General features: G+C 44.1%; 1 protein-coding gene across 3 annotated transcripts in view; it reads left to right on the top strand.

Annotated features, from left to right (window-relative positions):
• Positions 1–23,172, top strand: part of PKNOX2 (PBX/knotted 1 homeobox 2) — a 103,911-nt gene that overhangs the window by 52,212 nt on the left and 28,527 nt on the right. The window contains exons 2-6 of one of the 3 annotated variants that reach the window (XM_054292920.1): positions 1,684–1,749; positions 11,609–11,760; positions 12,063–12,138; positions 19,806–19,886; positions 22,791–22,899. In XM_054292920.1, coding sequence (XP_054148895.1) covers positions 22,816–22,899 — 84 coding nt within the window. In that variant the 5' untranslated portion in view covers positions 1,684–1,749; positions 11,609–11,760; positions 12,063–12,138; positions 19,806–19,886; positions 22,791–22,815. The remainder of the gene's footprint in view (positions 1–1,683; positions 1,750–11,608; positions 11,761–12,062; positions 12,139–19,805; positions 19,887–22,790; positions 22,900–23,172) is intronic. The other 2 variants (XM_054292919.1, XM_054292921.1) reach the window with 2 other exon arrangements.

The raw sequence follows: 23,172 nt of genomic DNA, 5'->3' as shown, positions 1-23,172 counted from the left end.
ACAGGGTGCCTGTGTCAAGCTGCTGGAAAAGATTTAAAATTCCCCAATAATTTCTTTTCCGCAAAACAAATGAATCTTCAGAAGGGCCTTTCCTCACAGTTGCTAAGCCATTTAATTTATCTGAGTCATTTACAATTTGTGATGGGCCTGTTAATAGCCTGATGCGGGGATCAGCATCACTTAGACGTGGGGGTTGTTTTCTTTCTTTTTTTCTTTTTATTCTTTTTTTTTTTTTTTGGCCTTTTGGGTTTTAATTTCTTGCTGGATTTTCCCCCAGAGGCACAAAGCTGTATTTGGAAAACGTCAGCTCTGTCTCCCCAGCCCCTTTGTCACGCTGGTGCAGCTCGGGCTGAAAGCACAAACCACAGCCCACCCATGGGGACGTGCTGCCCTGCTACTACTTAACTGCTTCAAAGTACCTGTCTGTGATATGAAACATGCCATAAAATGAATATATTCCAGATGTCCCAGCGAATTTCCCCTCAGCTCCGCAATCCACCTGAAGGCAGTGCACGCAGCGAGGTTCCTTGGTCCCTGCTGCCTCTCTCACTGCCAGAGGAGCACAGTGAGGGCTCATTTGGGGTTGCACTTTGGGGGGTGGCCATTACCAGACCAGGGTGGTGACCCCAGATTCTGCTCCATGCAGTGTGGGGTGAAGATTTCAGCCACTCATGTCCCAGGGGTGTGATTGCCCTCCATGGGATTGTGGGAAATGGGGTTTGCATCCTTAGGTTTGTTCCGTGCAGGTTGGGGTGAAGATTTCAGCCACTGATGTCTCGGCGAGTGATTGCCTTCCATGGGATTGGGGGAAATGGGGTTTGCATCCTTAGGTTTGCACCCCAGATTCTGCTCCATGCAGTGTGGGGTGAAGGTTTCAGCCACTGATATCCCAGGGGGTGATTGCCCTCTGTGGGATTGGGGGAGATGGGGTTTGCATCCTTAGATTTGGGGGTCTTTGTCCTGGAGGGGATTTCTCTCTCCATTCTTGGGTGGGGGATCCCCATCCTTGGGGTCTGCAGGATGTCTGTCCTCAGGGTTGTGAGGTCCTTGGGTTCTGAGGCGCTGCATTGTCAGGGTTGGTGGATCCCCATACTCGGGGTTAGGAGCTCACTCCTTGAAGTTTGTGGGTCTGAATCCTTGAATTTTGGAGATCTCCATCTGCAGGGTTGGGAGATCCCTTTCCTTGTGACTGGTGGAGTTCCCAGCCTTGGGGTTAGGTGGGTTCTTCCTTGTGTTTTGTGGAGCTCCATCCCTGAGCATCTTCACCTTCAGAGTTGGGAGCATATCTCCATTTTTTGGATATGAGGATCTCCTTCCTTGAGTTTGGAGGAAAATCTTCAACTTTGGGGCTGGCAGATACATCTGGGGTTGGCAGACCTCCATCCTGGAAGGTTCTCCATCTCCAGGTCTGGGTGAGCTCCACCCATGGAGATCCACAACCTCCACAACCTCCTCCACACCACGACACCCACGTTGCTCAGGGACTATCCTTGAACAGCTGCTGGTTTGGGATGATGGGCACCTCTGTGAGCAGAGCAGGCTCCCAACCTTCCAGCCGCTCAGCAAAGATGACCCTAATTTATTTAAAAGCTTCAGAGGGATCACGTTGGGATGTGTGTTTGCTGTTGAATTGAGTATTTCCAGAAAACACAGCCAATAATTTCCTTGGTGTGCTCTGTGCAGGTCCTGGTTGGCTGGGAGGACCATGGAAAAGCTGGAGTAACAACCGTGTAGAAGGCAATGAAGAAGGTACAAAAGCTAAAATTACTGTTCCTGGCTAATACTTTGCATGGCACTAATTAATTTTTAAACAGCCTCGCTGGGGACCTCATTGCTAAAACATGATGTTTTCTTCTCCGGAACCATAACTGTTAACTCCAAACCAAGCAGGAGAAAGTCAGGAAGGATGAGGAACCACAGGTCCATTAGGCTGCATCTGAGTTGCCTGACCTGATGGCCAGGTCTGATGGCCACTGTGCCTGGGGGGGGGTGCTCTGTCTCACCCCTCTGAAAGGATTTTTTGGGGTTGGGGAGTAAAATCCATCTTTTTGGAATGCAGAAGTGTTGTCTGAGCTGCAAGCATGCTGGGAGGAAAGGGAAAACTATTTTTGATTCTGCTCTCACCTGTCTCACTTTCCCTGCTTGTGGCTTTCCCTGAATATTTTTGACCATATTTTATTACTGGTCTCACAAACCTCAAAGTGGGGGATTGCTGTCATTGCACTCACTCACATGTAAAATATTTAATTCAGTCTTTGTGAGTGTTGAAAAAAGGCTTTCCTCAACGTTTTCATTGCTGCTGACATCTAGATCAACACCCAAATTTATTTATTTGACATTTCCCATTTCCAATTAATCTGTGAAGTATTCCTCCTAAAATGGTCTGAGCTGGTAATGCTTTATCTTCCATTTAATGTTTAATTATTCTTTAATTATTTGGACACTTTTCTTATCACCACTTCATGTCCACCTATTAATTCCATCCTTTAAAATTTCATCATCTCCAAAAGAAGGGAAACTCAGCAAGCTTCTGCTAAGTTTATTTTGAAAAATGTATCAAGTTCAGTAGTTTTACTCACAACCTCTCTGTTTACTTCTTTATTTTAAAATTAGGAAATGTGGTGGTAGCTTGGGGCGAATATTTTTTGATATCCTCTGGGTCTGATGGTACCAGAATCCAGCCTGAGCCAGGCTGAGTGTAGAAAATGACAATTACACCATTGAAATAGTGGGTTTTTTTGCTGTTGGAGGGAGCCTTTGCTGTGTGCCAGTAGCAGCCCTGGGGTCAGGGAGGGCTGGGACTGAGGGGAGCACGCGGCCCCCCCAGACGGGGAGATTTCTGTTTCCATATGGAAAAGGGATGTGGCATCTGGTTTCACTCCCAGCAGCTGGCAGCTTGAAGCCTGTGTTTTGCATGGTGTGGAGTAAAGAGAAAATAAAGTGTCGAATTGTTTGGCATTATCAAGGATTTCTGCTCCCCAGGACTCCTGCATAAAGAGATGGAAATTTTAGCTGCTGGAGCCAAGAAACACACAGAAGTATATGAATTTATTACATTTTATCTCATTCCCTTGCAAACAGCGCTGGAAATGTCAAAAGATCATCTATTGTTTCATCGTTTAGAAAGAATTTTTGTTTTCTAGTTGTAATTTCCTTGATGCCTGGCTGTGGGGAAGGAAGAGAAATTGGAGCAGGAGCTGGCAGGTTGAACATGCAGGTTTGTCTGGCCATGGAGCTACATGCATTTAAATTTCTCACATCCCAGGTTTTTAATTTAACAAATGTAATTAAGGCTGGGGTAGGTACTCGGATTATTCATTTACTCCAGATGGAAAAAATTAAATTGAATGCAAATTCCGTAATCAGACGTGAAGTTGAGGATGTCGGACGTGATGGGGAAGTGTCAGCACATTAATCGGACTGCTTTGCCTAAACAGCCCCCAAATCTAAGAGCCAGGGATTATTTGAATAATTGAGGTGGCATTTGATAAGATATCTGATTGCTGATATCTCCTTAAGACGAAGCCCTAATTGTAATTCTCCATCAAGAAGGATTAATCTGCGCTGGGAATGGTGTGGTGTCACACTCCCTCCCCTGAGTTTTGGGTTTTTATCAAGGGCTGCCATGCCCAGGGAAGGTGCCAAAGTGATTTATCGCTTCTCCTGTTGCTTTATCCTTGTGCCAGGAGGTCGTCAGGTAGCACAGCTTGGCACTGGGGATCTGTGTGAGGCTGCCTGAGTCCCACAGAGCTGGGTCTGTATTTTGGAGGTGCCTCCTGTTGTTGGAGAAGGATGAATCCTTGCATCTTAATGTCCCTTCTTCAACAGTTAGACCTTTTTCCTCTGGGAAAGGGAGACAAAGTGGAGAAAAAGTGTCCTAGCTTCAGCAGAAGACCATGTTGGTCCCTTCTTCATGTCTTCAGGGCACAGTTAGACCTTTTTTCCTCTAGGAAAAGGAGACAAAATGGAGACAAACTGTCCCAGCTTTAGCAGAAGGCCATGTTGGAGGACCATGAACCATCCATGACCCCAGTCATCACTGATAGGACCCAATCTTGGAAAATTTCTGGGGGTTGAGGGATGTTGACTCCCAACTCAGTCTTGGCTGGGGTAGAGTCCTGGTTTAGGAATGGTCCCCCCAGTTTAGTGCTTCTACTGAGACTTTGCAAACCACGCTGCCACTCACTGGATCCCCTTTCTCCTCCCCTTCTGGAGAATTCGAGGCATGAAAAGCAAAAATCATCTTCAAAAAGATGGGTTGTAATGAGAACAATTTACTGGAAACCAGAATAAGCAAACAAACAGTAGCAGCAACAATATTAATAACAAAAGGGTACCAAAAAAAGAGTGATTCACACACAAAATGCTCACCTTGAGCTAGAGCTGCTCTGGCTGGGAAGGGAATCCCTTTCCTGCCCTTCCCCCAAAACGATGTGCAGTGGTATAGAATAACCAGGTCCTGGCCATGCCCCCTCCCAGCTGCTGCAGAAATTAACCCTCTCCTGGCTGGAACCAGGACAGGTACCAAGAGGAGTTTCCACTCAATCTGGCAACAGACACTTGGTCATAATCATAGAAATTTTTCTTGTGGAGTCTGTTTTGTTGCCAGCACTGTTGGTTCCTCTTAAAACCAGGCATGGAAAAGTGGGGAGAGAGGGATGGACTTTCCTCCTTGATTCCCACACCCTGAGTGAGATTAGAAAGGATTTAAATTGCTGAAATGACAACTCTAAAAAAAAAATGAATTGAAAATCCAGTCTTGTAAACAAATAATCATCATGGCCCTTCCTTCTCCCTTCCTCTATATAGCAGCAAATGAAAAAAAAAACCCAAAAAACAAAAGGGGAAAAGATGAAAGAGGGCAAAGGGATACAGCTTGAAAGAGGTTTGAAAGAGTTTGCTGTTGGGTTTTTTTGAGAGCTTGAATATTGTGAAACAGGCTGTAAATGGAAATTCTTCCCTGTAGGATGGTGAGGCCCTGGCACAGGTTTCCTTATCCCTAGGAATGTCCAAGGCCAGGCTGGATGGGGATTTAGACCAACCTGGGACAGTGGAAGGTGTGTGGCTGTGGCAGGGAGTTGAAACAAGATGAATTTTAAGGTCCCTTCCAACCCAAACCAGTCTGGGATTCCCTGATTCTGTGTAATAGAAAATAAAAGGTGTTGGGGAGAAAATAATCCTTAACTCATCTGCAGTCAGAGGTTTGCCCAGAAGTGATGAGGATATATTAGATTTTTCCTGTCTCTAAAGCAAAGTGAATGCAGAGATTTTTCATCTTTTCTCTCTGTCCTACTGTCCCACCTCCTCCTGTGACCATGTGCCAATGGGCACTCCTGATGGATTGGGTGCACTAAGGGATTTTAGCCAGGCTCAGGGCAGTGCATTCACAACCAGAAAAGCATTATATCCCCTCAAAAAAACCCGAACCCAAACTCACCAACCCCTCCCCCAAAAAAAACAACAAAAAAACCCCAACTTAAATCACTTGAGATAAGTTGGATGTTATCTGAAGTTGCAAATTGCTTGTTTGCTTCTCCAGCTGGAGCTGTTAATTCAGAACAATTAACACACCGTTTAAAACCCAGACAAAGCATATGGAGGCAGTCCTTGGGAAAAGGGCCTCTTTGGGATGGAGTGCCTCAATGGGAAATCAGGATAACTCCAGTTTGGCTTTCCCCTTAGATCCTGGCAGGTGTTGTGGGAAATGACACAAATACCAGAGTTTGGACCCTCAGAACCCCTATTGGATTCTAGGTTGAGGGATGCTCAAAGCAAGACCCAGCTGGGTCTCTAGACCCAAAAGAAATCCAAATGTTGGCATTCAGTGTTGGGATGAATTTATCTCTGAGGCAGTGCCTTCACCTCCTGCTTATCCTTCAAATATTTCTTCTTGATGAAGAAATAACAAATCCTAGAGTGACTCCTAAAATAATGCCTGAATTTTTTATTGGTCCTTTGCAATGGCATGGAGCACCTCCCTGGCTCCATCCTTCTGGCCTTTTGTGGCATCATTTTGGACACCTGCCATTTATTTTCTCAGGTGCCCTTTTGGTTTTTGATGCAGGTGAAGAGCAAAAGCCTAAATCTGGAAAGAAACCCCCAAAATACAGGAGTTCAACCTGCTTAAAATACTGATGTGAGCTCAACCTGCTTAAAATATCTGTGGGTCAAGGAGCCAGGAGGTGAGCTCATTGCTGTTTTGCAAGGACATAAACCACTGTTAGACTTTTATGGGAAGCTGTAGGAAATGCTGCAGCAGTTGTTGCATTTTTGCAGCCCAGTGGTGGCTTAAGGGGTAATTTATGCTTTCTTCCACCCTTGCCTCCATGTATCCATGTGTCTTTTCTCCATGTGTGTTCATCCATGCATCTGTGCAGCCTTGCATCCATGAATCCATGTGTCCTTGCATTTGTCCATCCATCATTTTTGGTCTTATACTTCTGACCAGCACTGCACACGAATTTTATTTAGGGCACCCATGAATTTATATCACAAGTGAAAAAAATCCCACAAATCCAGATATTTTCCTCAGAAACTTTACAGGAATTTGCATGGCTGAAGGTGCAGCAGCTTTTAGCATCCCCTACAAATGATGGGGAAATAAACTTTTCCATCTCAAAGTTGGCTCTAGGATTTTGGGGTTGGGGATCCCTGTAGTATGAGCCCCCCAAAACCTCCATGAGGTGTGAAAGCCAAGCAGGTCATCTTAAAGAGCTTTTTCTGCAAACCCTTTCCTGCTACTCCCCCATCCGAGGATGGATGTAGGCAGCATCGGCAAATCTGAATAACTAATCAGAGTCCTCATTAACCCCCCACTGAGATGCTCAAACATTCACTTTGCTGTTTGTGAAGCAGGGGGAAAAAAAAAAAAGGAAAAAGGGAAAAAACCTCACAAGCCACCCTGCATTAAAATTGATGTGTTATTAATCCCACTGTTCCAGACCTCATGGGCACCGAATTTTCCTGCGTCTGGCCCGAGGCTGAACAGTATGGTGCTGCTTCTGCAGGGCACTTTGCCTTTCCATTATTTATCAGCACAGTGGAGAGAGGCTGCTTTTGTTCCCTGGATCCAGATGTGTGCACATGCACATGTCTGGGGTGGGGATGTCCAATATTTCTCTGCATGCCCCGTTTGGGTAAATGTAAGCCCCCTACAGCAGGGCTCTGCCAACAGATCTGTCTCTCCCAACTGTGTTTTGCCTCAAAGCAGCTTTGCTTTTGCAGAAAATATTTAAAAATATTTGGGTGTATGGGCATGTCTCAAATCTTTCACTCTCTCTGAGAAAGGGTGGGGTTTGTGCATCACCAGTTTAACTTCTGAAATGAAAATATTATATTCTTCTTTGCACCAGCATCCCCAAAACGTGCCCCCAGCCCTTATCCAGAGGCTGGAGAGAAATTGCACTGTGTGGGGAAAAGCCCAACACACCAAAGGTTTTTATCACAAAAGTCCTCCTGGCAGATGGCAGCAGGTGTTGCCAAGGTATTTGGAGAGTCTTGGAGCTCCTTAAAGGGTTAACTGAAACTTGAGCTTTGATTTCTGCATTTGTACTGATTTTCACACCTTCAGGGTTTCTGTGGTTGTCCCCAGGGGTGTGGAGTTTGGGGCCCATAGTGTGGCCCAGCAGCAAACTCTGCTGGCCCCAAAAATAAAAATAATTCAACAAAGAATATTAAAAAATGTAATATAAACATATTAAAATACAACATAATATTTTATAAAATATTATATTTTATACAAGATTTATATAAAATATTATATAAATAATATAATTTTTAATAATATTATAATATTTTATAAAATAATTAAACAAAACCCAGCATTACTGGGGATTCCACCATTTGTGTTTTCCTTCTAAGTCAGAGCAGCTGGCATTAAATTTATTGAAACTTGATAGTCACAGTTAAACAGCATTGACACGATGAGGCTGGAAGCACCACGGCCTGCTCACATTGGAAGAAACAAAGTGACATGCTGGGAAAAGCCTTCCTGCTTAAAAATCCTACATTTTTTACAAAAAATCCTGAATTTTCTTTTGCCAAATGTCAGCTTTATTAGCATCCCCTTACACTTCATTAAAACTTGTTAGCAGGGATGCCCTTGGCTTTTTGCAGCTGGGGTAGAGGCTGCTGTCCCAGGATACTGGGCTCCCAAATCTGCTTTGGATGCTGCTCAGGCCAGCAAATCAGGATTTAGGGCATTTGTGGGGATTGATGACTTGTCAAAAGTGGTGTCTCATTTATGACCCCAGGGCTGAGTACAAGCAGGAGCAGCCATGGGACACCAGGATCCTGCTGCCTTGCATTGCCTGTGGTGGAGCATCTTGGAGGAGGCATCTCCTCCGTTCCCCTTCGCACTGGGAGGACTTCAAAGGCCTTTGCTAAACTTCAAAGGATGCCTTTTGAAGTTGCTAAAAGTGCTCAAAAAGACTTCTCTCTCTCTCTCTCTGCAAGGGTGTTCAGGGAGATGTCCCTGATGGGGTTGGCTCTTTGTGTTCTCTGTGATGGGGACAAAAACGGCGTTGTTTCTGCAGAAGGTGCACAATGGTTTTGTCCTAAATGCATGCAGCACCCAAGGCCTCAGGCCTGGCCACCTCCAAGGATGAAAATCAGTCTGTCAGAGCTCTTTTAACACTGACAGAGCCTTATTTCTGCTCCTTTTCCTCCAGCCCTCATGTTTTGTTCACACAGCAAGCCCAGATGGCAAAAGTCTTTCCTGTGGGATAGAAAAAAGTCTTTATAGGATGAAGGTGCAAAACATGAGCTTTTCCATCATGATGTCAGGACAAATCCAATGAAAATCAAGTCCAAATTTGTGATATGTATTTGGCATCAGCCCATTCATGCTCCTCCAAGGCATGAACATTAATTCTTTACCCTAAATAACCTTAATATTTCACCTGCTGTTGTGGTGGAAGAGTTTTGGACTCAGGCCCTTCTGAGCAGACCAGGTCTCTACGTCTCTTGGCTGGACCTGCACTGGCCTGAGAAGTCAAGAGGCACCTTGATCTTTTGTCTCTTTCATCAAATTTTCCACATTTGGAGGTTTCTGCTGTGTTTTGCCCTGAAATAGTCCAGTTGTTTCCAGATCTCTCCTTGGGCAATGACCTTAGGCCAGGTTTCCAGGAATGCAAGTGAGGTATCTCAGGTGTATTTTGGGCATCTAAGGAGCTCTTTGGAGGTTCTGTGCAGGTATCTCAGGTGTATATTGTATCTGAGGAGCTCTCCAGAGGTTCTCTGCAGGTTGGGAGGTATCTCGGATATGTACTGGACATCTGAGGAGCTCCTTGGAGGTTCTGTACAGGTATCTCAGGTGTATTTTGGGCAGCTGAGGAGCTCTTTGGAGATTCTGTACATGTTGGGAGGTATCTCAGGTGTATATTGGGTATCTGAGGAGCTCTGGAGGTTCTGTGCAGGTATCTCAGGTGTATTTTGGGCAGCTGAGGAGCTCTCCAGAGGTTCTGTGCATGTCAGGAGGTATCTCAGGTGTATATTGTATCTGAGGAGCTCTTTAAAGGTTCCATGCAGGTATCTGAGGTTCCGTGCAGGTACTTTGGGCAGCTGAGGAGCTCTTTGGAGGTGATGGTGGTGGCATATATCAGATGTAGATCCAAATAATCAGTTCAGAAGGTGGAGGTGTGCATACATCTGCCTGTGTTAGACATTTATCAGCAATCCGAGGAGCTCTGAATGGATTTTGTGTACCAGGGTGGGTGTTTTGGATGCATATTGAAATCTGAGGGGCTCTCTGGAGGTGACACATCTATCAGAGCTCTGAGGAGCTCCTTGAAAGTGTCTATGCCATGCTGCATGTGCTGGGTGTGTAACAGGGATCTGAGGAGCTCCCTGAAGGTGATGGTGCCATGCAGGATGTGCTGGGTGTGTAACAGAGCTCTGAGGAGCTCCCTGAAGGTGCTGTGTGCATGCTGGATGTGCTGAGTGTGTAACAGGGATCTGAGGAGCTCCCTGAAGGTGATGGTGCCATGCTGGATGTGCTGGGTGTGTAACAGATTTGAGGAGCTCCTGGAAGGTGCTGTGTGCCATGCTGGATGTGCTGGGTGTGTAACAGAGCTCTGAGGAGCTCCCTGAAGGTGATGGTGCCATGCTGGATGTGCTGGGTGTGTAACAGATTTGAGGAGCTCCCTGAAGGTGCTGTGTGCCATGCTGGATGTGCTGGGTGTGTAACAGATTTGAGGAGCTCCTGGAAGGTGCTGTGTGCCATGCTGGATGTGCTGGGTGTGTAACAGAGCTCTGAGGAGCTCCCTGAAGGTGATGGTGCCATGCTGGATGTGCTGGGTGTGTAACAGAGCTCTGAGGAGCTCCCTGAAGGTGATGGTGCCATGCTGGATGTGCTGGGTGTGTAACAGAGCGCTGAGGAGCTCCCTGAAGGTGATGGTGCCGTGCTGGATGTGCTGGGTGTGTAACAGAGCGCTGAGGAGCTCCCTGAAGGTGATGGTGCCGTGCTGGATGTGCTGGGTGTGTAACAGAGCACTGAGGAGCTCCCTGAAGGTGCTGTGTGCCATGCTGGATGTGCTGGGTGTGTAACAGATTTGAGGAGCTCCAGCCAGGTGTGTTTATCAAAGGTGTCCATGCCAGCTGTGCATTGGTGAGGAGCTCTCCAGGGTGGGTTGGCACCAAGGTGATCCATCAGGGCTGGGCTGAGAGCAGCTTGCCAGAGGTTGTGTGCATCAGGGGACATTTATTGCACTATATATATATCTATAATATAAGGGATTTATGCTGGACATCTGAGGACCTCTTTACCAGGAGATTTATATCAGGGTAGATGCATCACACATATATTGGAGATCTCAGGTGATGTTTCTAGACACAGAGGTGATATTTGGGGTGATGTACATTGAGGGACATTCATCAGATGGATGTTGAAGGTCTGAGGGGCTCAGTAGAGGTGTTATATATGGAGAGATCTGGTGAATTTTATCTCTTGTATTCCTTTTTTTTTTTGCAGTCAAACACAAAACACCCCAGTGTGGGTGGCTCTGCTGGTCCTTGCTCAGCCCATCTTTGTTTTTCCACTGGAACTACTGAGATGGGCCCAGAAATCCCAGTCCCATAAGGGTAGATTCTTGGCAGCTGCAAAATCACCTCTAGCATATGGATGGACTTCATTAATTAGTGTCTGGGAGCTCCCCCATTTGGGAGGTAGTGGCTGCTCCTCAGTTCACTCTGTGTGAGCCCGAATATAAACACACCTTTATTATAAAAGGTGTTTTTAATATAAAAATATTACAATTAACCAGGGGAATGCCAAATATTATATAACATATATAACATATAACATATATAAGATATAGCATGTTATATATTACATATTATATATTATATATTATATATTATATATTATATATTATATATTATATATTATTTATTATATAAACTACATAATATAAATGTTATATATTTATAATAAATAATTATATTACAATTTATAATAAATAAATATTATAATTTTATTATAGTTAACCAGGGAAATATAAATTATAATATTATAATTGACCAGGGAAATGCCAACTACCAGCATGAAATGGGGGCTCAGCCAGCCATCAGTGCTGTTTCATTCCTTTTTTCCCTTTTTTCTCCTTTTCAGACCTGGATTGCAGCAGTAACCCTCAGAGTGATCCCGTGAGGAGCTTTCAGCACCCACCAGGAGTGGAAGAGGAGGGGACAGGACCACCTTGGCCTCCATCCCCTGTGCCCAGACCAAGGAGGAGCTCGCCTTCGTTTGCTGGACACATCTCGGTTCGACCTCTAAAATTCTGATTTGTTTTTGTCCCTTTTTGGAGATGTTCAAACCTGCTGGGGAAAACCCCTGACCTAGCTCGACATCAGTCCTGCTCTCATCTCCAGGGGATATTCCCACCTATGTTTTCCTTGATTTCTCCTGTTTTCCCCATCATCCTCCAGAAAAAAAAGCATTAAGAAAGACTTGCCATCTGTGGCTCCACTGCCAATGCACTTTCCTAGTGCAGACCTTCATCCTTTGCTTAACAACTTTCTTATTTTATAATTTCTCTCAAAATATTTCATTTTTGCTTCCCCAGGTTGTGATCCCCACCCAGTTTTCAGGGCAGTGGGAGGACACTTCCAGGGCAGTGGCTCCCTGAGCACCCCCTAACAGTAAGACTGCTTTGCTTTATATTATTTAAGCAATTATATGTATTAATTGTGCAATTATGTATATTAATTGAGAAGGATGTGGTGAATCATGACCTTGGTGTGGTTTATTTGGAGGAATTTCTGCTGTTTTCTGTTGATATAATTTAAATTGTATCAACCCTTCCCTAAATGCTGTGAGCATTTCAGAGCAGAAACACTTATTTGTTAAAAATAAATCAGTCTGTGCAGGGAGTCTTGTTTTAAAGCTCAAGTGTAGATAACATATTGTTAAGAGCCCTACAAGGCATAAGCAGCCTGGAGGAAAACACAGATATATTTTTGTGAAAATACTCTGAAATATAGGTTGTTATCACTGCAAAATTTTGGCACAGCCGGCAGTAAGGTGCAAAGAAATGGCCACCAACTAAAAATAAATGAAATGCAGAGCTTAAAATAAGATGTACATGAAACCAAGGGTTTCACAGTCCTTTAGTCAACCCTGATCACTAAAATTAGGGCTTGACAGAGTGACAAATGTGCTTGATCCGTGCCAAAACCAGGGTACCAGCAGGTGACACAGAAAATAAAACCCTGCTGGCTACAACTTCCCTCCTATAGGGGCAAAGAGAAATCTTTGGTCGCTGAAAATGGGAGTGGCCCCTTCAATTTGGGTAAATATTCTGCAAAAGTGCCTGGTTTCACTTTAGGCTGGTAATATTTAGGTGGGGGCTTCTCATGGAAAAACCCAAACCCTTCATTTGGTCCATGGCCCAGCAGAGCTTCTTTTCTTTGAGTCTTTTCTTTTGAGTCTTGCCTTCTCTGAAAGTAAAGTAAGAAGTGAAGGAAGTAAAAAGTAAGAAGTAAAGTAAGAAGTCCCCTCCCCTTTTAGTAACAAGCAGCCAGCAGGGGCAGGATTATTCCCCTTAGGCTGCCCTTTGATTCTTGCTGGTGACCCTGCCTCAGTGAAAACAAAAAACTCATGATGAAGGAAGTGATGAAAATCTCCTCAGCTTGGTTTTGCCCTTTTTTGATAAAGGTACAGGTTGGGTTCATGTTGAAATTACTTTTCTGCTGTCTGTAGGGGGGAGTGGGGTCAGCACAATGACACTTTTTGGGGGGATCCTCCCTGCTTGGTACCCTCCTTCCAATCTGTATTTCAAAGTGAGTGAAAGTGATGCCTTGGAGTGGCTGCCTGGAACAGAGGCTAGACAGAGTTAAGAGAATAAAGTGGGAATTTATGAAAGGCCTTTAACAGACACACCTTGGGCAGTCAGAGCCTCCCAGAGGCTGCACCCAGCATGGACAGTGGCCAGAGTTTTTCAGGCATACTTAAGTTTGGTCCGTTGTCTGGGTTTGGAAAGACAGGAGTCTGCTAAGGAAGGCAGGAGCCTCCACTGAAATGGAGAATGTAAACCCTCCACACCCCTCGGAATTGCTGTAAATTTTAAATCAAGGGGCTCTCAGGAAAAAATATGGGAGCAAGAAATAACTGTTCTTTAATAGGGAAGAAAACAAAAGGATAAAATCAACAATGCAGTAAACCAAAACAACACTGACAGAGTCAGAACCCAACCTGACACCCTGTGGGTCAGGCTGTGGGCAGCAGTCCCATTGGAATTGTGGCTCAGCCCTCCTGCAGTGTCAGGGCTGGTTCTGCTGGAGCAGGGATTCTGGAGAAAGGTGCAGTCTCTGCCTCTGAAGATCCAGGGGAAGAGGCAGCTGCTGTTCCTCTGGGGAATCCAGTGGAGAAGCCGTGCTGGTGTTCCAGAATCTCCAGATTATATCCAGGCAGGAATGCTTGGCTGGTGTTCCAGAATCTCCAGATTACATCCAGGTAGGAATGCTTGGCTGGTGTTCCAGAATCTCCGGATTATATCCAGGCAGGAATGCTTGGCTGGTGTTCCAGAATCTCCAGATTATATCCAGGCAGGAATGCTTGGCTCCTCCCTCTGGGCTCACATCTCCCAATGGGATGCTGTAGTTCTTATCAGCCATGCAGTGACATTCAATAGCTGTTATCAGCAGATGTTCCCCAGAGGGAGGTGTGAATGTGGTCACTCAGAGAGAGGTAAGGCAAACTGCCCACTCGACAAAAGATGCCATACAGATGGTGACAGAATAAAAACTGCCATACAGATGGTGATAGAATACATCTTGCATTGCAATCTGGAACATCCATTTACATATCAGGGGTTAATTCCCCAATTACAGCTTCAGCTAATGAAGCCACATTTCCCCAGTTTGCTCCTCCTCAATTCACCTTTATTTATTCTTTTCTGGTCCTGAGGTTGTTGGGTGCCCTTGGGTTCCAGGCCCAGAGGAATTGTTTTGTCTGACCAAGATGTGAAGACAAGAGCTGACACTTCATATGGAGTTAGAGTTATGCGCTAATGCAGCACAGGATTTGGAAAATATAAAGGCTAAAATCTCAAGGCATCAAAAGTGCTCAGTGCCCTGCCATGTGTTTTGTGTGGGTTGGGTTGCTCTCTTTGGAGGAGCTGTGTCTGTGGAAGACACAAAGTGCTGGAAGCTTCTCCAGCAAGGAGACCAAACCAGAACTGCTCAGCAAATTGTGCCAACAGGGTGCAGACACCTTCCTTGAAAAGCACAGGAGGATGTGATGGTGGTGGGTGTCCATTTAATGACATTCTGGAACACTGAGCTGTAATTACTCTAAGTGGTTAATGATAGAAATTACCTGAAGGTTTCTGAGAAACAACTTGGTTTCCCTTGGCTTTCCCCACTGTGTGTTAGAGCCCTCCGTTTCCAGGCACCAAACTATTTCAGCTTTCCTCCTCCTGAAGCCCCTATGACCACAAGATGCACCTCTGAGGCCAGGCCATACCTTTTGTCATTGTGCAAAAAAAGTTGTGGAAAAAAAAATTAACATGTCTGTCTCATACCATGAACACTTTCCAGTCCTTTTTTGATCCCAATTTCCTCATCCTGTTGAGTTCAGACCAGGCTGAGATTTACTCCCATTTGGAGTAAATGGAGAAGACAGTCTTATTAAGCATTACTAAAGGAGTTTGAAACCCATTGTAATTTCTTATAAATCACCATGTCATATTTCAAACTTCTCTTTCATCACTGAGGCTGGAAATATGGCCCAAAAATTGCTTTCAAATGGGCAAATGAAAAATGTTTCAATTGTGGTGATTAATCAAGGTGTTCCCATCTCAGGCTTTAGTGCCTTGGCTCGGGGTTTGGACAGGGACAGCTCCCTGTAGATGCCAGAAAGCCTGACATGCCTCAAGGAAAACCTTATTTTTGTTTTCTGGTCAGCAAAGTCATTTTTCATAGGGAATTTTACATTTTACACAGGAAATTCAGGGAGAAGGCAAGACCAGGAGGAGCCAGAGAGCTGCAAGAGAGGGATGTGAAATGAAAACTCAGTGAGTCAAGAATTCTGGTTTATCTACCTTATGGGGCTCCAGAGGGAGTTTTTCCCCCTCCCAAGGGGAAAATTTCCAAGTGTGATAGCAGGATACAGCAAGAAATGAGGCAGATTTAAGGGAGGATTTTATTTGGTGTACTGTGGAATTGCTGCTCTCCTGACTTTCCCAGTCAGTGAAGTCTTTGCGCTCACACCTCACCTGTGTTTCTGCAGTTGGGTTCACTCTGCTGTTTTTAGCAAGTCCACCAAAAACCAGGTATATGTCCATGTTTACTCATGGAGGTTTTGGGAGATTTACATAAATACGGTGAGATTTGAGTTGCAAAACAAATACCCCAGGAAGGCATTAAATTAAAATCTAAAAAGATGGGAAATTGTGCTATTGATTATGGGGTGTTCATGGACTGCAACAACATTTACAAAAAGTCCTCGGTTTGTGGTGGGATACGTGCCAGAATTGTTGGCAGTGTTGAGGTTACAGGTGGGTCTTGCACTGGCATTGCTCTGTTTTGCACTTTGTGATATTTGCAGTGGCAGAGAAATTGGTTATTATTCAATAACTCTATTCCCCAAGTTAGTGCCCCTCCCCAAATCTCCAGAACTCCATGCAGCTCACTTGCTTCCCTTCTCCTGCCTGTAGAGAAAAGATTGGAGGCACAAAAGGCAAAGAGGGGTTGGGATAAGAACAGTTGAGATAAGAACAATTTACTGGAAACAGCAATGAGATAAGAAAACCAACTTGTAACAGCAGCAATGCAAATAACAAAAATGCACAAAAGAGGACACAGAGCTTAACCTGACCACAGCCATGTCCCCAAAGAGCTCTCTCTGGTCAGAACCAGCATTACCACATTGATCTATCCTTCATGCTTGCTCCAGGAGAATGAATTCCCTTCTTCTCAGAAGAGAGAGAGTCCCTTTCCCCTGCCCCTGGCAATGGTATCAAATAAATAAATAAATAGAATAAATAAACATAATTTAAAAATTATAATAATAAATTACTAGTAAATTAATAACAACAATAATAATGATAGCAATAATAATAATAATAGGGTCTCCAAGCCCCCCTCCAAGCTATTGTAAAAATTCACTCTGTCCTGGTTGAAACCAGGACACTGGTGAAGGATTGCAGGTGTCAGTTTGGAATGGAAAAACTTGAATAATGGTTTAATTTTTGAGGAGCAAGACAGTTTTTGAGTGTGTTTCTTCTCAGCTACTCAAGCAACAGCGCTGATGTCACCTTTGGTCTTGAGGCAGAAGTTTGTAGAATTCACAAATATTGCAAATATTGCGAGGGGGAGAGGAGGGGCAAACCCTGACTGCTGCTCTCTGGTGCCCAGGGGCAGGACCCAAAGGAACCCAAAGGACCCAAAGCCTGAAGTTGTGTCAGGGCAGGTTTAGGTTGGGTATTAGAGGAAGATTCTTCACCCAGAGGGTGCCTGGGCACAGGAAGAGGCTCCCAGGGCACTGGGCATGGCTGAAGGCCAGCAGAGCTCAAAAAGCCTTTGGACAATTCTCTCACTGTGTGGTGTGACTCTTGGGGATGGTCCTGAGCAGGGCCAGGAGCTGGAATCGAGGATCCTTGTGGCTCCTCTCCAGCTCAGATCATTCTGTGGTTCTGTCACCTTCTCATGGCCACTGTGGGGTTGGGATTTGGTGTTTGCAGGATGGAAATGTGGGTGCTCAGTGGCTGATTCCTGACTCACCACTGTCCATGAGATGGAGGATGAAGAGCACAAGCCAAGGTTTGAAAGCATAGGACAAGACTTCAGACTTTGGACATTAATTGTTCTCAGTTAATTTGAGATTGTTCTCAACTGTTAAAACATTCATCTGCTCCCTATTTTTTACAAGACAACCAGATTTTTTTTTTTTTGACATTTCGTGCCCAGCAAGAGGAAGTTTCTACATTTTTGGGGTTCCTCAGCTGCACTTCACTTCAAAGCTTTTTGATTTGCTGAAAAAAAAAATCACAACTTGCTCTTTTGGGAACTTTTCTTGGGCAGAGGGCTGGCTTGCACAAAATTCAAGTATTCTCAGGTTACTTTGAAGAAGCTTCTTTGATGTTTCCCTGTGCCAGTTTGTTTTGGAAGGTGCTTTAATGGTCTTCCCCTATAAAAATAACACTTTAAAATGTATGTAGGTATCTCAGCTCTCCACTTAAAAAAATGAGCAAAGTTGTTTAATGCTGCTGTTCAAGGTACATTAACCTTGTCTGCTAAAGCTCTGACTGGCTCTTGCAGGTTTTATTCTCATGTTTATGTTGCAGAGATATCCCTGGAGCCTTGCAGAGATGGGTATCTTTGGAGAGGAGAGGAATATTTAGCAGTAATTGTTGTTCTCATCAGAAATCCACTGAAGCAGCTCCATCCTTTCTATGGAGCTGAGGTTGGGAGGACGATTGGGACATATCAATTAAATAAATACAAATAATAAATAAATACATGTAAATATTAAACAAAAAAAATGAAAATATGAAATACCTACGTGAAAATATTAAATAAATAAATTCTCTCTTCCTGGTTCTCAGGGGCCCATTCACTGACATTCCAAACCAGGCTTTGGCAAGGGTTTTTTTGGCATTGTCCAACAGGGTGTTTCCCTCTCCCTTTTATCCCAGTGCTTATGTGTTGACCAACTGTTTTATTAAGAAGAAAAACAGAAAAGTCTACTCCAGACTTTGTTCTACAGCAATATCAAGTCATTATCTGCTTTAACCCATCCTTGTAGCAGAAACACAGACTCAATTCCTCCTTTTTTTACCAGGCAGTAACTGATAACAGGATACTGGGAGGGTATGGAGGTCAGCACTTAGTAAAATTAGCATCTTTGCCAAGAGCAAAAGGTGCTCCCAGTGCAAGAAAACCTCCTGGAACTGGATTGAGGAAATTTGGCCATGATATATTCTTAAAAAAATTAAAGCTATTTGATGGCACAGTGGTATCTTTGCACAAAGGTTCCTGATCTCCCCAGATGAGATGTTACATGAGCAACAAGTTTGGAAGCAACCTTGAATGTGGAGGAATGGCCAAGGATGGGTAATGTCTTGAAAAATTGGATAATTTTCTGGTTTTGACCATTTAATAGCACTTGGTTTATTTTTAGTGAGCTCACGGTGAGTTCATGTAAAGTCTGCTTTGCATGAAAACCTACTATTCATATTTCAGGGTAATTTTGGTAAAAACAGGCAAAAAATGTGAAGATTTGTTGATAGAAATGAGACATTCAAGAGGAGAGGGTCACTCTTAATTCACTTTATGGGCAATCACGAGTTGGCATCACCCCTGGAGGGCGAGCCTGCCCTGGTGGCTCTGGGTGAGATGGATTGTCCTCTGGAGGACCCTCTCCATCCCTCCTCTGCTGTATTTCTTCATTTTCACTTAGCTGAGTGCATATATCATAAACTCCAGCCTGCACAAGCCCTCTGTGAAGATGGTGACATAAAAACCTCTCAGCCTGCTGTGGAGAGAGCGTGACTGACACGGCGTCGTTGGGAATCTCACAGCTTCCCCTCTTCAAAAAATCCCCTCAGAAAAGGCAATCTTCCCTTAATACAGAAAAATACCTTCCATAGCTGGTAAAAAAAAAAATCCTTAAGTATCTCTAATTATTTTGATGCTTCAGGTGGAGAAGGAAAGGCTGAGAAGTTGATTTTCTGATTTTTCTTGTGGAATTCTCCATTATCAGTTGCATGTGTTGCTGTGGGGCAGAAGCCTCTCAATAAGCTGGAAAAAGTGATCCTCGTTTTCCCATTGGCTCAGAAACAAGAATTGTGCTTTACAGACTGAGTATTAGCATTTTGCTTTGAAAACAGTGATGTAGTGTCCATAAAAGGGAATTTTTTTTTTTTTTTTATTCAGCCCCAATTCTGACCAGCCCTGACCATCTAATATGGGTTTATGGCTGTTTTATTAATCAAAGAGGTCGTGTTCACCTGGAGGGTGACTGGCAATACTTTAGTATTTTAAGGCATGATGGAAAAAACCCCCGACTTTTCAACTTAGTCTTTAATTATTTTTCCTTGAAAAAGGCTATAATATATTGCTGGTAAAAAACCCCAGCCTATAAATCTGAGAGTCTTTTAGATAGGCACAAGCTCTTCGGGAAATACATTTCCAAAGTAATGGCAACATTTCAGTGATAGCTGAAATAATTTTATTTCATAAGGAAATTTAGGATACTTTGATCTCAAGTCACTGCCAAAATGTGAAGTACTGCTGCTTCCGGAAATGAAAGAGCCTTTATGGGTTTTTATTGCTCACCATTTCTTTCTTCTGTGCAAATCCCCCAGGAGCTGGCTGCAATTCCTGCCCTCCCTGATCTCCAGATCCTCAGAATTCTCTCTTCACCCAGGATTTGAACATTTCTTGAGGTGCTCTGGAAGGAGTTGGCAGGGGTTTGGTGATGCTCTGCTCCTTTCAGTACCTGGATGCCCATCATCAAAATCAAAAATTAATTTAAGAAGTGGGGGAAAGGAAGGAAAGGAAGGAAAGGAAGGAAGGAAAGGAAGGAAAGGAAGGAAAGGAAGGAAAGGAAGGAAGCAAGGAAGGAAGGAAGGAAGGAAGGAAGGAAGGAAGGAAGGAAGGAAGGAAAAAGGAATAATGTATAAAACAAAAATACAAAAAATAAGAAAGGGTTAATGCATGTAATAGCAGCTTTCAACCCTTCCCTGTGCTGGTTGCTGATAAATGCATGGGGCTGACAGCTCTGCCCTGTTATCCTGAGATTCATGGCTGGGGCTCCCACGTGAAACACCTGTCCAGCTTTTCCTGTGGCCACCAGACATTTCCTGAATATTTACAGTGCCTGAGTGCATTTGTTTCTCCCAGGATAAATAAATATACTGCTATTGGCAACAGCTGTCTCCCACTTTTATCCCTTTTTTTTTTTTTATTTAGCTGTCAGTCCTATTCTCCAAACAAATCATCACCCATAAACCTCAATGAGCAGCTTGATTTGAGCAGCTTAGACATTATTCAGCAATTAAATTGGGCTCTGGGCTGCCACCTTCTGGGAATAGAGTCACCCAAAAAGCTCACACCCCCCAGCAGATCGCCACGTGCTGGCTGTAGGATCTCTCTTGGCAGGAACAATAGATGCCAAGCAGGGTGTTTTTCCCAAAATAGCAATGTCTTTTTTTTTTTTAGCTTCCCACACAGATGTCCAGACTGTCGCAGTGCTAAATTCTGCTTTTCCCCCGCTGAAATTCTCTTTCTGGTGGGGAGGTTTTTCCCTGGGTGTTGCCCCCCGAGGACAGGGATATTTGTGTGCCTGCAGCTGTGAGCTGAGTTTGACATTGGACATCAAAGGTTTTAAGCTGTGAGTTCACTCAGGAGCAGATAATTTTGCCTCCTGCTATTTTGCTGTTGGGAGGAAAAAGATGAAAAGCATCATTTTAATCCCATAAATGCAATATCCTCACTGCTAGAGGTCTGTGTGAGGGAAGAACCCTGATCTACCTTCACAATGCGCAGGATTTCGGGTGTGATTTCTTAGTATTCAATTCATGGGTTATCCATATTTGTGCAAAGTATAAGAAAGAATAACCTCATTTGTTCATGCAAAATAAAGAAGGGTTGTTGATGCTCATCCCAAGCATTTGGCTTTCCATTTGGATTTGGTGCATTTGTGAACTTAGTGCCTGGCAAAGCCTGAAGCCTCGAGAAAATCAGAAATTGCACCTCTTCCCCCAAAACAACCTCATAGAGAGGACTAAATTTTTCACAAACATTCCCAAATGTGCCTCAGTTTTGGCTGAGCTCATCAGTGCCTCTTCTCCTTTTCCTTTCACCTTCCTGCCATTTTGTGGTGAAAGCAGTGCTGATGCTGGTTTTGGGTTATTTCCCCTGACAATATCTGGGGACTTTCATAACTTCCTGCATTTCCTCATGAGGTGGTGCCATGGCTTTTCCCCAGATAAGAAGCCAAGGGGAAAGTCAGTGCATCACAATGGGGAGATCCTTGGGGAGGTGTCACCTCTTACAGAAAGGAGAAAATAAAAATGTCTTTGACATTGAAATGTCTTTTTCTTCTTCAGAAGAAAAAATGTCTTCTGAAAGAAGAAATTTCTTCTTTTCAGGAAGAAATGTCCTTTGGAGGTCACAGGAAATTTTTTGGGTAACTTTGTGAGTTGGCCCAAAAAATCCCAGGAAATATTTTGGGTAACTTTGTGAGTTGGCCCAAACCAGAGCTCCAAGCCATAGAGAGGACAGGACAGAGTTTTTAAGAATTCAGGCAAGATTAATGGCTTTTCTTTCTAAAGCAACCACACAGCTGCAGTGGAAGAGTGGGATAAAAGGTATTTTCAGGGCCAAGAATTGCTTTTGGGTCACATGTACCACCAGGTCTATTTGTTGGGGACTTTTCCCAGCCAAGTGCTCCACTACAAATTTGTCCCTTCCTGGTGCCCCTCTTTTTTCTCCATCTCCTTTGGACTTGAAGATACAAAAAATTAGTCTGTTTTCCTCCCAGATAACTGCATTTTGGAGAAAGCAGCAGCTTTCAGAGAGGTTGGGGGCAGTGTAAGAACCATCTCCTCAGTTTGTGGGGTGTGCACAATCCAAGTTTGCTCCCTGGCTCAAATAAAACAAGAGTTTCCACATTTCTGTGCATTCAGTCATCATGGGGTCAGTCACCTCAGCATAGGAGGCAGCTGGGTTAGAGTGCACAGAATAGGAATATGTTAAATAAATTAATAAATAAAAATATTAAATATGTTGGTGAATCTCCACATTGAATTCTCAATGTCCCTTCTGAGGATGTGATTCTGTGGTGACCAAAGGCAAAGAAACACGGCATTTTGGGAGGGTTTCGTGTATAATTTTAAAAATGGCAAGTTTTGTATTTATAGTTTGTCTTTCTGCTTCCAGAAAAGAGGAATAGATGCAAAGGGGATGGAAATCCCCATTTAGGCAGTGTGGTTAGGCATGAGGGGTGGAAAGAAAATACCCTGGGTGTGCCAGAGTTCACAGAGGAGAAAAGATCATGAGTTTCACTGATGGCACCTCATCTCCAGTGAAGATCCCTCTGCCAGTGACCTGCTCATCCTCCCCTCCCAGTGCATTCCTTATCCAAAACCACAAATCTCAAAAAAACCATCAAATCACAATAAGGCTCATGGAACCACCTTGAGTTTCTTCCAGGGACTGTGTGGCAGAGGGCAGTGTGAGGAATGCCACCTCTCCTCTCTCCCTTTCATTTTCCCTTCCCTTCCTGTGGGGTTTTTCAGGGGTGGGGACATCCCTGGTACTCCAGAGCTCTGTTCTGCTGCCCGCAGGTTCTCGATGTGAGTCCCAAGCAGGATGCACCATGTCTCCCCTGCACCAGCTCTGACCATGATGGCCACCCAGACAGTGCCTCCTCCTCCCTACCAGGACACCCCACAGGTGAGTGTCCTCCAGACCCCCCAGGACCCCCAACTCCTGCATTAATTACCTTGATTCCCCAAATAATGCCCATTAGAAAATAATGCATTCATCTCAGAACTGGCAGAATTAAAACCTCTTCTGTCAGTCTGCAAGATGGAAGATTTTGGGTTAAACTATGGGGTTTTTCCCTTTTTTGGCTTATGTCTTAAGCTGCGCCGAGGGAAATTTAGGTTGGATGTCAGAAAAATGTTTTTTTACTGAAAGAGTGATAAAGTTCTGGAATGGCTGCCC

This window comes from Melozone crissalis, unplaced genomic scaffold (assembly GCF_028551555.1).
Source record: "Melozone crissalis strain CALT ecotype California unplaced genomic scaffold, PUWL_Pcris_2 ptg000120l_1, whole genome shotgun sequence".
In the NCBI taxonomy this organism is placed as follows: Eukaryota; Metazoa; Chordata; class Aves; order Passeriformes; family Passerellidae; genus Melozone; species Melozone crissalis.
This window is presented reverse-complemented; position numbering and strand designations above follow the sequence as displayed.